Source organism: Strigops habroptila, chromosome 10, assembly GCF_004027225.2.
Source record: "Strigops habroptila isolate Jane chromosome 10, bStrHab1.2.pri, whole genome shotgun sequence".
Classification (NCBI taxonomy): Eukaryota; Metazoa; Chordata; class Aves; order Psittaciformes; family Psittacidae; genus Strigops; species Strigops habroptila.
In genome coordinates this window covers 42,965,706-42,982,884 of record NC_046359.1, presented here as the reverse complement: position 1 = coordinate 42,982,884, position 17,179 = coordinate 42,965,706, and the positions used below count along the sequence as shown (strand labels likewise).

Here is a 17,179-nt window from a genome sequence, read left to right as displayed (position 1 = left end):
ATAGTCAACTTGGTAAAATTTTGATGGATAAACAAATATACTCTTCCGTAAATACAGTTTCAGAAGAATAAAACATGAGATAGTGGCATTTTCAGTTATTGAAAATTTGCTATACATCTGAAAAGAAAGGCATACTTGATATTTTCTGAGTGAAGGTAAACGTTACAACATTCTCCTCACTGAGATTCTCTAGATGTTGTTTTTCTTCTTGTAGCGCCATTCCAAGCAAATGCAAAACCTAGGTAAAAATTACAAGTTTTAGTTCTTTTCTTAAAGAATCCATATAACCTCTTCATATACTTTGCATAATTCATTATGAGACAAGGAATTCATACACAAAATTATATAGCAAGAATACAGCTGAAGTTTTTTCCATATACAACATTCCAAAGCTACATTACACAGGAGTAACTGTTTGCTTACAAATTCTTGACACTTTGTCACATAAAAAACCTCCACATTACACCACTTGCTGTCCTGTCTAGTGAGTAAGAAGTCAAGCTTCTCCCTAGCAACTGCATGTTACAAACACAAGTCTCTGGACAGTAGCATGATTAAATCCTTTTTACATACAAAATTTAGTGGACAAGTTAAAACGATTGAACTAAATTTATTCTAACACTCTAGAAACACATTTTAAAATAATGTTCACTTTTAGGTCTGTAATCTCCTTGAACTTCAAAATGGAAATTACCCTCTTTGGCACTAAAATAGTCTGAATGGCACTTTGAAGCTGAAATACTTAAATCTTGGTGGTGAACTCTATCATGCCGAATCAATCACTTTTGCGACCCCATACAAATTTGGCAGGAAATTCTAGACAAAAAGCATTACTAAATGTCTGGAATCAACACTGAAACCTGGAATGAAACAGTCTAAGGATCCACAGAAAAAGTGGTAAAACCTGATCTGAGGCTGGAAACTTTCACAATTTCTTTTCAGAAGTAACAGTCAATTTTTCCTCAGTTTATCACATCTATCTAACAAGGTCTCATCAGATATGGGTCACCTCTTTCAGATGTCTCATGTTAACCTTTGCATGATGCTTTCCCAAGACAACAGTGGTTGACTTAAGAATGACGCAGTCCAAATGCACTGCACTGGTGAGCACAAAGTGCCATGAGTTTCTGAGCAAGGGATAGGTCCCTAATGAATGGCACATTCTGGAGAACACCACAGAGGTACTCAAACAGCTGAGCACGTTTTAGTTCAGTTTCCAAGTATGAAGACAAAACATTAGTCTACCCAAAGAGCTATTCCAAAGCCTGGCATTCTCACATTACCCAAATGTAACTACATTCTTCAATTTTTGTTTATAATACTGCTGTATTTCTCTATTTTCAACTTTTGTGTAATACAGAATTGCTTATGGGAATTTAAATTTAGCTCTAAAAGGGAATATACAGCCAATGAGACAATGTCAAAAAATCAATACTCAGTTTCAAAGCTGGGGGTTCACTGCAAAATGTTATTGATAAATTCCATCAACATATTTTACAAGTTTGGGTTTGGACACTAAACCAACAATCCCCACCAATATGAATAGCCCTTCAATGGCAGCTTACCACTTATCTCTACACACATAGAAAACGATCACCATGGACAACAAAATCTACAGTAACCCTCCATGCTTCTAAAGACAAATAATGAGGAACAAAGAGCTGAGTTTCCCAGAGCTGATACATTTTGAACTTAGGAAATTCTTTTCTGTAGTTCTACGATTTTTTTTTCCTAAAGTGATATAGCCTAAACTGAAAATAAGCAAAGGAACATCAAGAAGAAAAGTCACTCTGCTTTACTCAATATGCATAACCTCAGATAAACTGGTTCTCTACCACAACAAACAAGATTTCAACTGATTCAAGCAGAATTCTCACCTCTCCTGAGCATCCCATTAGAAGTTTACCTCTGTCTTCCATTTACTTTTAAAACTACATTGCATCGCAGGCAGAGGGGTTTCGCTAGTCTTGTGTATCAGAAGACACAACTTCTTCCTCATTCAGAGTATTCTGGGCATGTTAGACACCAAGTAAACAACCCAAATCTATAAACCCATGCTAAATGCTAAAATACACATTCCATCCTTTAGCATAGCATGATTTTAAGTAAGGAAACGTACCCTTTGCAGCATGGACTCTGACCAGGCATAGCCATTGTGTTCTACTGCCCACTGCAGTATAGTCCCCATAATACACAGCATGACATCAGACTGCAGAATATTCACCAGACTTGCAAAAAGTGGGCAGAAAGGAGGAAGAGCTGGTGGTGGAAGTGCTGAAAGGGAAATTTGTGTGACATTTCAGCATCTCTCAAGTTTGCAACACACATATAACATGGCTGACTTTAGAGAGCTTAAGAACTTCAGCCAAGACAGTGTAGAGTTGCTTATAGAATCACAGAATGGTTTGGGCTGGAAAGGACCTTAAGATCACCCAGTTCCAACCCCCTGCCACGGGCAGGGACACCTCACACTAGAGCAGGTTGCTCCAAGCCCCTGTGTCCAACCTGGCCTTGAACACTGCCAGGGATGGGGCAGCCACAGCTTCTCTGGGCACCCTGTGCCAGCGCCTCAGCACCCTCACAGTGCTGCTAAACAGTATTACAGATAACGGGCTGCAGCATTCAACATGGCTTGCACGTAACAGAAAAGCCAAAGGAATAAGCCCTTAATAAGACTGGTTTCATGATGGATCAGATTTCTGTCTATAACCAGGGAGACATAACAGAAATTGCTACATTTTCAACCAATTTCTGGCTAACCCAAGAACAGGATGCTAGTCTAAGTGTCAGGGCAACACACAGTGTAATAGGTGCTTCCATCTTCTCTCAAAGAGAATTAAATACCTGTATCTTCTCTGTTCTGTCTTCTTAACTTTCGTTGTGCTTCCTCGGCCTGAAACAGAATGACGCCAATATTACTCAAAAACCTACACAAATCTAAAACTAATAAAAAGGCGTTCATGCTCTGTTACATTGTTACTGGTTTTTCCCCTTTTCCCCAGCCTTAAATAAAACAAGAAAGCTTGCATTTCTTCAGATCTACTTGTAAAATAGGGCATGCAACTTCAAAATTAACCTTTCACCTTGAGCCAGCCTGGTTTCTTTTTCTAGCATAAAATTGTAAGGCAAGTCTGAGCTAAAATGGCATTTTTCATAAAGGTAAGTGAAAAATACAGACTTGTTTAAATACTCTCAGTAAAATAGGACTTAAAAGAACCCACAGACAAGCTCCTGAAGGTCCACTGATCTCAGGAGCTCTGTATAGGGCACAGAATCTGGTGGCACAGAAATCACTGCAAAATCTTGGGCAAATTTTGTTAACATTCTCAAATAATTTAACTTTTAAAAGCTAACTTTTAAGCAGCTGATAATACTTCTCTCACCTAAAACTTCTTCAAGCTGTGGAAAAAAATAAACCACAAGAAGACAAAAGAAACCCTAGACAGTTAAATTATTAGTTACCTTTGATTGTTCTGCCCTTGAAAAGTGATAGAAATACAGATTGAAGTTCCTGGCACATTCTGGTTTTAATTCATACAGCCCTCTGCCTGTTAATCCAGGCTTCCTGCAAAAAACCAAAACAACCCAAACAATATGTTCATTGATCGTTACCCTCTGAGCATAAAGGTGAAGTAAAACAGCTAAAAAACCCCACTGATCAACAGGCATTCTAGAAAGCGAATAATTAACAGGATTAAGCATGATGCACACGAGTAAAGCCATGGGAAAACACCATGACACAGCCCCCTTTCTTCCATTCTCTCATTTTCACTGATGTAGATATTCCACTTTTAAAGTTGAAATATTAGAATTAAGGGAAACATACTTGAAACATGCCACTTCTTCAATCACATTTTCCATTCCTGTCTCTCTGTTCTCCTACATTGAGTGAAAAGACAAGACAGTGTGTTACTGCAGTGCTTGGATTAAACACATTCAAAACCATACAACACTAGATAAGCATGCAAACGGAATGTAGTAGGAAGATATTTTACAGGCACTGAAGAGAACACTAAAGCATGTAAGGTGAAAATACATTCAGGAATACCATCTTTGCAAAAAGTATTTTTAAAATATCATGTATTAAATGCTTATTTTTTCTGTTTTATTCCTGTCATAATAAACTTGGATGTCACAGTAACAGAAGAAAAACCTCTAAGTTAGCTTACTCAGCATATCTTAGGAACATACAGTCAGTATTTCTGGTTTCTAGCCCTTTAAAATGAAACAAATCTAGGAAAGCTAAAAAGACACAATAATGTAAAATGGTAAAACAACCACAAAAGGCAGCAGGAGAAATCAGCTCAAATATGTAATGCTGCTTCACACACAAATTAACTTTTAATATTCCTACCCCCTTCCTGCAATATATATTCACAGCAATTAACAGGCCAGGGAGAAAGTATTTAAGACTGACAATACAATTTAGAACTCAAGCTTAAATCCTCGTTTGCTCTTTCATTCAACCTTAAACTGTTTCTAAAACCCAAAATGCTCTTGTATAAAACCACTCATACCAGAATTCAGCTAAATGCTTCTGTCCATGAAATTAAGCATTTCTGTTACACAAGTCATTATGCTCTGCCTGAATTCATGGATTTTCAATTAGTGTTAGGCTTTAAAATATAACATATATTTTTGTGTAGCTCTGACAACCCACTTCCATACATCTATTCATGGCTTACAAGTAGACTGCAGACACTGCCAGCCAGATGGCCTGATAAGAGACAGTATTAAATAGAGAAAAGAGCTGAAGCAGCTCTCAGGTTCCTGCCTATTTCGTACACTGTTTCTTCTTCTATAGCTCTTTCCTACCTTCTCCATGACAACTGTTAATCTGTACTCACGTTAACTTTGCTCTTAGCATAATTGTGGTGCTCCCATTCCGGTGGCATAAGATTGTGTAAGAAAAATTTTTAGCAATCATTCTTATAAGGTTGAAGTTGCTTTCCTGCCCCCCCCAAAGTTACTTACATCTTCAGGTAATGCCTTCACCAATTCACTGTGAGCCATTGGCCTAATGCTCAGTTGATGGATAATCTCTCGTTTGATTTCATCTGTTGCATTTACCTGTCCTATTCCAGGACTGAATCTTTCACCTGTAAACGTAATATATATATATATATAAAAACTGGAAAATAAGTCTCTTCTGTGAAATTTTGCGTTCACCTCCACTGTTCAAAAATTCATTATGTTAATCTAAGGAGGTTTCAAGGCTTTTTGCTTGAGAAAGAAATCAGAACTACAGGAAGTTCAAAATAGAACTGAACTTGAAATGACAATGAAGAATGCTCATTCCAGACCATTAAAGAAGCCAGGCTAAAAACAAATAATGAAAGGTATTCTCAGCTTACCAACAATCATTATAATGAGGTACAGCATCTCTTCTATAAGGGTGTTATTTTGTTGAACAACATCCTGGATTAAAAGAAACAAAAGAATTTACATTTTTCAATCAAGGGTAAACGAATTATTCCATATGCTGAAAATATTTTTTCGGTGCTTCAAAACATTGCCTGTTTTCACCCTTAGCACTCCTAAATTAAGCTATGCTGAAATGTAGTCACAACTGACTTAAACTTCAACAACACAAAAGTTTCTGACATTTACCAGTTCAGCAGGTAAAAGTATTTATGCATATTTCAAACTGGTCAAACAAAACTGAAATAGGACAGGTTTTGCTTTTTTTATCAAGAAGTTGCACAGTCTTGGTACAACAGCACAAAGTTGCACATTTTCTCTTGCAGCAGAACATAAGATACCTTGTTGGTATTTTCTGTGCTAAATCTTTTGCCGTAGTCTGGAGTACTAAATATCTGATAGAGCTCGAAGCGACTCAGCATGATCATCAAGAAGTGATTTGGATCCATCATAGACACACCTGTCTATTAAAGAAAAAAATGATTAGAAACAGAATATAGCACCAGAGGGTGTTGTTATAGCATGTTTGTGTATTTTCATACCATGTTCACAGTATATTCTTTATGACGTTCATTCCTCTCTCTATCCTGGGCATGAAGATTTAGTTACTTAAGTTTACTTTCTTTGGACTCTAATAATACAAGTGACAGCATGTTTGGCAAACAGGATCCTATGCTCCATCAATACTCTCTGATGCCCTTTTAAGTGTAAAATACTCAGGGATATTCCTTCTATCTCAAATACTCTAAATAAAACTTGATGAAAGGCACTTGGTTGGTTGAGTTTGTCTCTACAATCCTGTTCCTCCTGGGTCAACATAATATCAGTTAGTATATAGTACATAAAGAGTTTAAAAAAAATCCCACAAATAATGACTTTTTTTCCTTGTCATTAAAAGGTTCTGATGGAGCTAAAACCAAATGCACACATATCCTGAAAATTTCTGATCAAAGTGCAAACTGGTATATGTGGTTACCTGAAGCATTACTATGTCCTTGTCAAACATCTCCCTCCTGCACTTCACATTATGATAGTAATAAATCTGAAACAAAATACCAAAACCACAATCATTAACAAACTGATTTAATCAAAATTTATTTTCAGTCTGGAAAAATGGACTTTGTCCTACGGTATTAGCAAACAAAAGATGAATCTGTGGTTTGAAAAAAAATCACACAAATATGTTTAGCACAAACCAAGCACAGTTGCTGGCTGGGATGTGTTGATCTAATGTCTAGATTGCATACACTTAGAAGAAAAATCTTGTGGAATTCTTTGGGCTTCATTTTAATCTATCTACTTGTTTAGCAATGAAATGTTTGAACTTCACAGCAGTGAAAGCTCTTGCAGTTGGAGAAATGTTCTTTCTTTGCTTCATGAATTGCTCTTTAATTATTTGAGATATAATCTTTCAAGAATTGCCAGATTCAGCAAAGTGTTCCTATTGTGATAGAACCATTCTTAACCCAAAGCATCTTGTGAGTGAACTCAATACGTGCCACACCAAGCAGTGGCAACACCACAATCATAGCATTAAAATGTGCGAAAGGCTGAGTTTACCGCAATTAAGGAAAAATAAAGAGGTTTCCACCTGGAACTGGGAACAATCTTCAGCATGCTGAACCTTCTTCTAGAGACACACTATTTCTCACCAGAATTACATGGAAGAGAGCTAGGCATGTCTTCCCTCTCTTCCCCACAAATAATCTACACAGACAGATGCCTATTCCTATCTTCTGGGAAAACATCCAAAAAGAACTGGCTGAACATGAGCTCTCCATAGCCAAAGGAAAGAGAAGGGACTTCCAGACTGTGGGAGCTGTATTACCTAAACTAAACAAGGCTCTAGACTTCAAGATGCTGACAAGCAGGGGAAATGAACACAGAGCATTATTTCTCCATCAGAAGCTACGCTGAAATTTCAGATTTGATGTATGTCTACAGTAATATGGGCACTGCTGTAACTGTACATAACTAGACCTCCTTTCGCTTTAATAATAACAAAAAAGGACATCACCTTATTAGATATCCTTTAGGTTAAGAGGCAAAAGTGGCAGAATATACTTAAGAAGTATAGTCTCCTAGTACACATGCATTGCAATCATCTAGTGAAGATGAGGGCTTGTGGGAAGGAAAGAAGTTTCTTGCAAATAAATCAAGTTAACACCTCACAGAACCAAATCCTATTTCTGTTTTAATCTGTGTGTCGCTAAGAAAATCACTTTAGACTATCACCCTGGTGGGTGGCACTGACACTACAGTACCCATTTTATAGCTGTTATGCTTGAAACACCTAAGACCTAATTTGTACAAACACAGAGAACATAAGTCTAGTGATGGATGGAGCTAGTCTCCAGCAATACGAAAGAAGTATGAGAGGTAAAAGCCAAGAAACACTCAGTTCTGTGCTGGTTCTAATGCTTCTGTGTGGTCTTTGGATTCCAATTACTTTATAAACATAAATAGTAAGAATCTTAATGGTGTATATTTTTATATTTGATACGCTTTCATGTGACTGTGGTGAATGCATTACTGAAGATGCACAGATGAGTTCTGCACTTCGTGCTGCTGTTGGACAGTACACAGCAAAAAGGCAGTAACTGCCTTATACTCAAACTTCTGTATGCACAGAGCACTAAGTTCACTGAGCACTGTTGCAGCCCTGAAACAAAGAGTAACTTCCGACTAAGAAATCAAAGGCCAGTTTAAAATCACCAATATTCAAATGATGTGAATGCAGGCAGAAATGCCTCCCTTGCATTGCCTTCCACACAATTTACATGAGTGAAGTTTGGGTCTGAAATTATCTTGGGGGAGTTACAGAAAACAGTGATTCTACAGCTACTATGTACTTACCTGATTAACAAGAGAGAACCCATTTCTCCTCCACATCCCTGCATGCACTTGAGCACAAAGGACTAGGCATCGTAGAGGATGTTCTATTAGCATAGGTGGGCTAAGTTCACTCTGCATTAAGAAAATGCAGTATTTTGATATACACAGAGAAAATAAAAGAAAATGGGAAGAAGGATATTTGTGAGCATTACAAGAGTTTGGCAATACAAAAGAGAAGCAAATCACACACACACGTTACAAAAGTTCGATAAGCCTATTCAGAATCTATCCGTGTTAATCAAATTTACATCCCGTATTTGCTCCACAGAAGTACTCCATGAGGGCTTTAGTTCATTCTTAAAGACAGGTTTCATATTTTAAAACATGAACATTATCAATTTAATAACAATAGCATTTGCTTTCTCTCATTCGAAGGTTAAGTACTTCTTCTTTCAAAAGACACTGAGATTTCTTCTCCCAGTTATGTTTTCTCTTTTAAATTTATCTTATTCTTTTTTAACTTCCCCTTAAAGAAACAGCATATCAATAAGAACTTGCAGGAAGCAAGAAACAGCTGGGGAAGAGAATGAGAACCTAGGCCAAGGAGAAGGAATCAGATTGTGCCAGGAGTTTCTACTACCAAGAGAAGGCAATGCATGAAGAACAAAATATAAACCTTAACTCTAAGTCTTAAGTTATTTATGGAAGCAATAGCAATTGCTTATGCTCGAGTCATTAATACCTATGCATTAATCTTTTAAGAGGTAATTTTAACTATTAAAGAGAGTCTCTCTGAATAGAAGTCATAGCAAAAAAGTCCTTTGTTTTAATATCCTACACTTACATGACCAATTCCACATTCAGCATTAATTATATTTAATGAATATGCTACATTTAATTACATACCAGGGGTAGCAGCTCTGGAAACTTATATGCCACTTCAGTTTTACTCAGCAAAACATGCAAGCCTACATAAATACATGAAACAAAACCATACATAATATTACACACAGTATTTTATATCATTTGAATAGGGCAACAAAGGTCATCTCATTTACTAGGGAACCATTTTCTGCACACAGCTACAAGTAAGGCTGCAGATTTATCACCCTGGAGCTACGCAACTATTTCCTGAAGAGATATATTACAAAGCATACATTTGAAGAGAATTCCCCTTTCCCCATTGTATCTGTACAGGACCTGCAGTACAAGTGAGATTTTTGCCTCTCTCTTGACTCTGTCATGCCCCCTCAGTGGCAGCCAAGAGCCCTTGGTCTATATCAGTACAAACTACCAGAACCAACACTGCATCCTTTCTATCTGTCCTTAAAAGTTTATAGAATACCTCAAGAAATAGAATGAGGCCCCTACAAAATACATATGGGTTTTCTGGTTTGCTTTGTTTAAAAGCTACAAGGGTTTTGCTTAAAGATTCAAGCATTCAAAGTTATTTGATGCTGAACTGCATAGTATTTTACCTAAGACTTACCCTTTTCACTTTATTACCTACGAATTTATTTTTATTGTATGACTTTGATTCTGTAAACTCAAATTCATCACCTTTTTTCCAACACAACTGCTGAACAAGATAAACAGCATATAAACAGAAAGGCACAACTTAATTTTCTGGTGACACATCTGTCCCATATATCTGTTCTCTAACATATGTTTTTGCATTTCTCTTGTATCACTCAAGTGGAAAAAAGCAGCAGTAACTGCCCACAACGCACCCCACTGACAAATCCAGAGGCATGAGACAATCTCCCCCAGGCCTGAAACAATAACTTCTCCAAAACTCGGGAACATTTTGCCTAGAGGCTATCAAACAGCTAGAAAATGTCCAAAACGCATCCTGTTCAGTCTTTAAACAACTGCTGTGTGCTCCCTTATGGTCACACAAAACTAAATCACATACATGCAACATTTCCTAAAACATTTTAAACTAGTTCATACCTGCAAGTAAACGAGAAACTGGGAGATGAATGCTAACTTTTTCCTGAGAAACACAGTATCTGATGGTCTCCACTGAATGTCCACACATACTGAGAACAATAGGCTGTTCTCCATCAGTAAAACCACTATGACACTGCATCAACACATTCAGGCATTTCTTGTAAGCTTCAATTAACACTTTTTCCTAAAAGAAAGATTGCAGTTTATAGACATGAGGAAAAAAAAAAACAGAGCTCTGCAAAACAGTACAACCAATGTGAAAAAGTCTGATGGGTTTGAGGGTTTTACCTTTGTTAACATTCCTGCAAAATTAAGATAAGGAATCTAACAAAAAAAGCTGAATTAAGGGGGAACAGACTGCAAAACTCATACCAGTATGTCTGATAAGAAAAACATCCACTGGTTTTTGGGGTTCTTTTTGTAACTGGTATTATGGGAACTTTCTGAGCAATGATCATGCCAGGCTAGTAAAAGCTGTGCATTAACTAACAGTGACAGATTAAAGCCAACTTGAATGTTCAAATATTCTAGGATCACTTGTTCCACAGCCATACTTTACCATGCTGAAGTTCTGTACTCCTAAAACTTGAAATATTTATGGAGTAAAACGATGATTTATAATCAGGCAGTGTTTCATCTATCAAGGGCCTACACCTCTATTCCCTCTTCTCTGAAAATTATAACCTGATAGTGTTGTGATGATCGCAACTTTCAGATGTGTGACAGAACTCTCTCTACAATGTTTTTAAAAGGCTTAACCACTTACTTATGAATTGGTCAGTTCAAGCCATAAAAGATGTGCTTAAATAAAGAAAAGATTTGCACTTGCTCAGAGAAGTTGATCTTGGCTTATGGTGTAGGTATGTGTTCAGCTCAAGTGTTACACATATTAATGCTTGGGGTTTTTTCCCCTTCACATACCCACATGGAAAAAGAATTCACAAGGAACTTACATCTAATGCACACCAGTCCTGCATCATTGAAATAACAAGTGTTAATTTCATCTGCAATGTAAACGCTGCTTCCCATTCTGGTTCCATTTCTATGTGCTGTCCTACTTGACGAGTTATCGGATCCATACCCTAAGAACAAAAAGAATTACCCATTTCAACAATATATCACTGAAATATGCTGACAACATTAGCGTAAGTGTGAGACAGTGGTTACTTGTCCTTACAAACATATTGTTGCTACAACAGGAAAAAAAGAAGCTTGGGACCATCTGAAAAAGGAATTATATACGTTGAAAGAAGAACAACAAAATGAATCAGGAATTGGAAGAGAAGAATACTGGGACAAGAAAGGTTTTGGATTTGAACTCTATTAACACCTGAAGAGATTTTAGTATTACAAGCAGTACAGCAGTGTTTGCATACACATATTATCTTAAATGTGGTTTTTTGAATATATTTCCTAGGGATGTACTATTAAATGCAGTGAAGTACTGAATTAAAGACTAGTGCCGTAGTACACCTAATCAGTTCTTGGCACAAGAAGAAATAAAACCAGCATGATCTGAGGATTACAACATATTCAGGAGACTATCATAAACAGACTAAGCTAAGTATTGAGAAAAGTATACTACTGAAGTACTGAAAAATGGAATTGATTCTGACTTATACCTTACTGACCATAAAGCCAATTTGCCCTCATAAAAGCTGCACTGCTTTTAAAATACTCCTCTTCAGGTAACACAGCATGTGAAATGGCTGGGGCGTGGGGGAATAAAACACAGTGAAGAGATCTATTTGTATGTCACGAATTACACATTCTTCAATACACAAAGCAACTCTGCTGACACTTCAGTAGTAACTAGAGCTCTCACTGTGAGGGAGAATAATTGGTTAAGATGGACCAGATTTCACTCACATAATTAATTGTGTCTTGTCTGCCTCTAAAACTGCACAATAAGCCCAAAAAGCCATTTTTCTTTTTGAATGACTCTTCCTTTTTATTGCTCTCTTTAACAAACTACACTGAAAAGAGTTAGGTGAGATGTTACGTTTCAGGAGAACATGATGGCTCCAAAATTTACACTGCACTCGTTATTAAAGTGAAAGTACATTAAGTTCCTTCCACTTTTATATCATGACAGCTATCTTCCTGCTTTAGTTTTGCAAGATTTTGGAATTCACAGATTTACATACCTGCATACACTTGAGTAATTCTAAGAAGGCATCAAAACCCTCCAGGAACTTTTGCCTCAAGTCATCTGACCACTCGGTTGGCTTACTTATCAGCACATACCTGGGTACATTAGAAGAGATGCAAGTGTTAATTTTGGTTTTCTTCTTAAGTCCTCAGTTAATCAAATCAGCACATAGTTAATTTGTAAGATACTTACTTGAGATCCAGAATAAGGCTCTGAACACGCCTGAATTTGAAAGCCTGCAGAGCAGTGTAACGTTCAAACTGAAACCTGCCTTGGATGTCACGGTGCCTTAAGTGGTCCATAAAGGTTTTGATGATAGTGGTCATGAGATTTTCTTCTGTTATTAACATTCGAGCCTATGCCAAAGTACATTGAAATTTGCTGTAATTAACAGACAGAGCTAATAAGAGTGTCACACTGCACCACGAAGCTTATCAAATACAGGAAATTTTATCCAAAATAGTTACATCAATAACTAAACCAGAACATACTGAAAGCCAATCTTTCAAACATTCATAGAAGAAAAATGTCATCTAGCCAGAAATTATCATAATCCAGATCTCTTTCTTCAGATCCCTTCTGTACAGAAGTTTGACTATGGTTAGGCTCCTGCTAACCTGTGTAATTATGACACAAGGCATATGTTATTATGTGCCTTATAATTAACTTGTACCTCCCTTTAAGTATGCGCTGTCTCCTCTCATATAATAGAAGTATGAGCCCTTTAGGGGAGTGACAGTTCTGTTTACAAACCATCAAGCCCTGTGGAGCATCTTCCAAACTGCTAAGGAACTGTATGGTGCAATTTCCACATGGAAATTACATCAAATTACTGAGAATTCCCTCCAAAGGCTACTGCATATATCCATGTTGTAGGAAACAAATCAACAGGCATCACAAAGTCTGACAATCATCTTCCACATGCAATCTCATCCAACCCAACCTGACAACAGAGTAGGGGGCACTAAGAAGTTACTGCCACCTCCTACTTGTGAGGTCTTCCAGAACTCCCCCATACTGGTGGTTCACCAAGGTAAGTGGGATGAGTCTTGCAGTTCTTGGATCTCAGGAGGGTTTTATTACGTGGCTGGGAGATTCAAGACTGGCCACTCTGATCAACCTCAATGACACTGTGGTTATTGACTAGAGCTGCTGGGTTCTAGAGTTGGTAATGATACTCCAAAATACAGTTTCTAAAATGCTACTATGGGGGTGGGTGGGATAAAATCTAATGGCTAACATTTTCCCACACAAAATCACCACCAACACAACCACCCATCCTCCCTCAAGCTAAAAAACATCAGTTACTTGAGAGCTCAAACACTTAAATTACTGAGATCAGATTGAAAATGTTCCTGGGGGCAGAGGGGTGGTTTTACTTCTTCAACTTATTCATTAAGAATGAATATACATAAATATCTAAAACATATATAAATATATAAAAATAATTCAAGTGGTAGGAGCTTAATTATTATCATGTCATGAGTCTATTCTATCCTCCAAAACAGTCAAAACCAAATTTGCTTTCCTTTTTTTGCATGTTTTTGAAATAGAAAACATGTAAAGAGACATTGCAATTACTTCTCCTCTAAGGAAACTCCTTTTTAAAAAGCAATGTATCAATACACATATTTCACCACCCATGTGGCACAGGAAAAAATAATACCATAACTATTTGAGTAACAGTTGGTTAAGTCTAACTGTAAGTCTGAATATGGGCAACATTCTATTGGCAGCATCAAAATTAGAAGAGGTAACACAGTATTGCCCTGACCCATGGAAACAAAATCTTGATGTCCTGTTGAATTCCCATGAATAACACCCACCCACAGGAAACTTGGAATCAGCTTTGCTCAGGATCACAACGGCCATGCTACTATTGAATTGGGGAGCTCAATTAAGCTGAGTAAATTTGGAAGGATTCAGAAGCATTCATCTTTTAAACAATTCTGGCTATGAAATCAGACTTTTATTTTCAGACCAGCTCCAAAGTTTCATTTGTTCAGTTTGTAACACAAGCAAAACCAGACTTATTGGAGACTGTAGCAAATAAAGACATTTCCCAAAACAAGGAGAAGCTGGTGAAAGACCAGCAGAGTTAGTGAGCTGGGAGAAGTAACAGTGCCTGAAGCACTGTAAGAGAAATTAACCAGAAACCTGAAAGAAGACATTGTCCAAGTCTAGAAGTGCCACAGGAAGTAGGAAATACCATGAGACAATTGTTACTTGCACTTGTGTTGATTGGTAAGTTAATGTAAAGTGGATCATGTATAAAACTGCCCCAGAATGGTATGCTCTGAAACCACAATATGCAAACCATAATGTCGACTTCTACAAGCAGTAACTGTGGCTTAGTATGACGAGGAATTTACATGCTTGAGTGTGTCTAAACAAACATTTAAGTACCTTCCTAGAAAAAGGTAAAAGAAAAACATAAAAACCCAAATACCCAGCCCGCTCTGGGAACTCAGAGTCAGACTTTGCCATGTTGAATACTTTAACTTCTAAACCCATAGCAACGTATGTAAACAGTCTGACTGCTGGGCAGCAGCAGTGCCTTGCATTTCATAGAATCACAGACTGGTTTGTGTTGGAAAGGACCTTAAGATCATCCAGTTCCAACCCCCTGCCATGGGCAGGGACACCTCACACTAGAGCAGGTTGCTCCAAGCCCCTGTGTCCAACCTGGCCTTGAACACTGCCAGGGATGGGGCAGCCACAGCTTCTCTGGGCACCCTGTGCCAGCGCCTCAGCACCCTCACAGGGAAGAGCTTCTGCCTTAGATCTAACCTGAACTTCCCCTGTTTCAGTTTGAACCCATCACCCCTTGTCCTATCGCTCCAGTCCCTGATGAAGAGTCCCTCTACGACATCCAATTATTATTATCCAATTACTATTCCACATATTATTATTTCCAAAGTAACGTTACAGAAATCTGCAGTCTTGGTTCAAGAACCTTGAGTGGCTTTCAACAAAGAAAGATTTCCTTTTTTGGTCTTTTAGTACTTACAAGAGAAGGCACTGTGAATATCTGTATCGAGAGGTCAGCAATTGAGAACTCTCTGTCGTGGTCATCTTTCATAAAATCACTCTGCAATCGCTCATAGTTCTATTAAGAAGGAGGCAAAAAAAGGCAAGGAGTGCCAACTATCAGTTTTTAAAAGAAAGACAGGCACTACTCACCAGAGTAGGTACAGTGAAGAGTTGGACAGACAGAGCAGCCACCGATACTGCCCGTTCGTGATCATCCTCCATATAATCTCTCTGCAACTGCCGGTAATTCTAAACAACAAGGGGAAATTCACCTCTAATCCACACTGACCTGAGTTTTTAATTTAAATGTCTGCTCTGGGAAACTTTAATGCCATGATAAAGGGAAGAGTAGCTCTTAGGGATTATTATATATGGATTTTGTACAAAGAACATGACAACTTAATCTGCTCACACGTGAGACCTGCTCACTCTCATTTTCACACTAAACGCTAATGCTTTATTTTCTATTCAAAAAGTGGTTTGTCTTCAGCAGAATGAGCAGAAATTTGCAGTGCTGATTTAAAGCATTTCAAATACTCGTTGCTGCAGAAATACTAATCAGCATAACTGAGTTTCAGCACTATTTCTGAGTAGTGCTCCAGCAGCTTACACAATGAGAAGCGATTAGCTCGTAAGAAGCAATAGCTTGCATAGTTGATGATGAAGACAAAAACATCTCAACTGCTTTAGTTCTGGAGAGCCTGGAAAGCCCATTTTCTTCCCAAGAGATGAGATGCCATTATAACTAATGTTTTGAAGACAGAGATAAGGTAGTCAGCATTACATTTCAACTTTTCATTTCAAAATAAAGGGAAAAAAGTTTGGATAACAATTCATTTGAAGCACTGTTTGCTAACTAAACTCTCTTCACTACACAGCTTAAGCATTTTATTGGCTCTTTTCGAGAAAGATACTTACTCTTGCAAAGCGGATAGCAAAAAGTTTCTTGTATTTCAAATCCATAAGCAGACTGCTCATGAACAACTGGTGATACACATTTCTTGCTCCTGTTAAGAAAAATGAATGAAATATTGCACATCACTGTTTTCTGTCAACATATTACGGAAACATTTAGAAAAGCAAAGATTTTACAGGATGAGGTAAGAAAAATCTTACAGGATGAGGTACAAGTGTGCTTTTTAGAGCAGAAACTGCTTTGATTAAGTATGTCAGGAGGTAGCAAAGGATGAAGAATACATAAAACAAAATTCGTCAAGCAACATTTTTATTAGACCAACATAATGTAACACCAAGCTGTTGAATGGGAACATAAACCTTCAAATATAAGGCAAGTCAGGCAAACAAGAACAGAACTCTATTCCTCTTAAGGATAAAAACAGATTTTGGATGGCCCAAGGTAAGAAAGGAGCATGTTATTGTAAGATGTCCTGGGAACTGCAATAAATTGTGCTAGCTGTGAACAATCTGCAAAAGAATCAGCTTAGCTAGCTGTGAATTTCTAGTCTGTCTGAGCAACACCAATACAAATGAGAACTGATTTATGTAGCTTAGAAATACGTGCACACATGTACCATTTCTTTCTGTAGGTCACTTTTTAAGTCAAAAGCCATTACACCATTTCCTTAACGCAGAGTAACTAGAAATAACATGAAAAAGTAGAGAAATACTGATTTTGAAATAGAAATGCAAACTACTACTTGCTTACATAAAAGACATGATCTTAACAAAACCTTTATTAAAAACATTGTAATGGTCCACAGAAGCAGTACCTCTCAGATCACCAAATCTGCGGTCAAAAAAACCCAATTAAACCCCCAAAAATCT

General features: G+C 37.5%; 1 protein-coding gene across 6 annotated transcripts in view; it reads right to left on the bottom strand.

Annotated features, from left to right (window-relative positions):
- UBR2 (ubiquitin protein ligase E3 component n-recognin 2) overlaps positions 1 to 17,179 on the bottom strand; it is a 61,629-nt gene that overhangs the window by 21,156 nt on the left and 23,294 nt on the right. For 4 of the 6 annotated variants that reach the window (XR_003993408.1, XR_003993409.1, XM_030499015.1 and 1 more), the window contains exons 10-26: positions 16,313 to 16,401; positions 15,372 to 15,470; positions 12,554 to 12,717; positions 12,357 to 12,456; positions 11,163 to 11,291; positions 10,210 to 10,393; positions 9,163 to 9,224; positions 8,278 to 8,388; positions 6,398 to 6,463; positions 5,763 to 5,885; positions 5,355 to 5,418; positions 4,975 to 5,099; positions 3,827 to 3,879; positions 3,463 to 3,565; positions 2,845 to 2,893; positions 2,120 to 2,274; positions 136 to 238 (exon numbers count right to left, since the gene is read on the bottom strand). Coding sequence is in view for 4 of the 6 variants with exons in the window: in XM_030499015.1 (XP_030354875.1) it covers positions 136 to 238; positions 2,120 to 2,274; positions 2,845 to 2,893; positions 3,463 to 3,565; positions 3,827 to 3,879; positions 4,975 to 5,099; positions 5,355 to 5,418; positions 5,763 to 5,885; positions 6,398 to 6,463; positions 8,278 to 8,388; positions 9,163 to 9,224; positions 10,210 to 10,393; positions 11,163 to 11,291; positions 12,357 to 12,456; positions 12,554 to 12,717; positions 15,372 to 15,470; positions 16,313 to 16,401 (1,779 nt within the window). In the remaining 2 variants the exon portion in view is untranslated. The other 2 variants (XM_030499016.1, XM_030499017.1) reach the window with 2 other exon arrangements.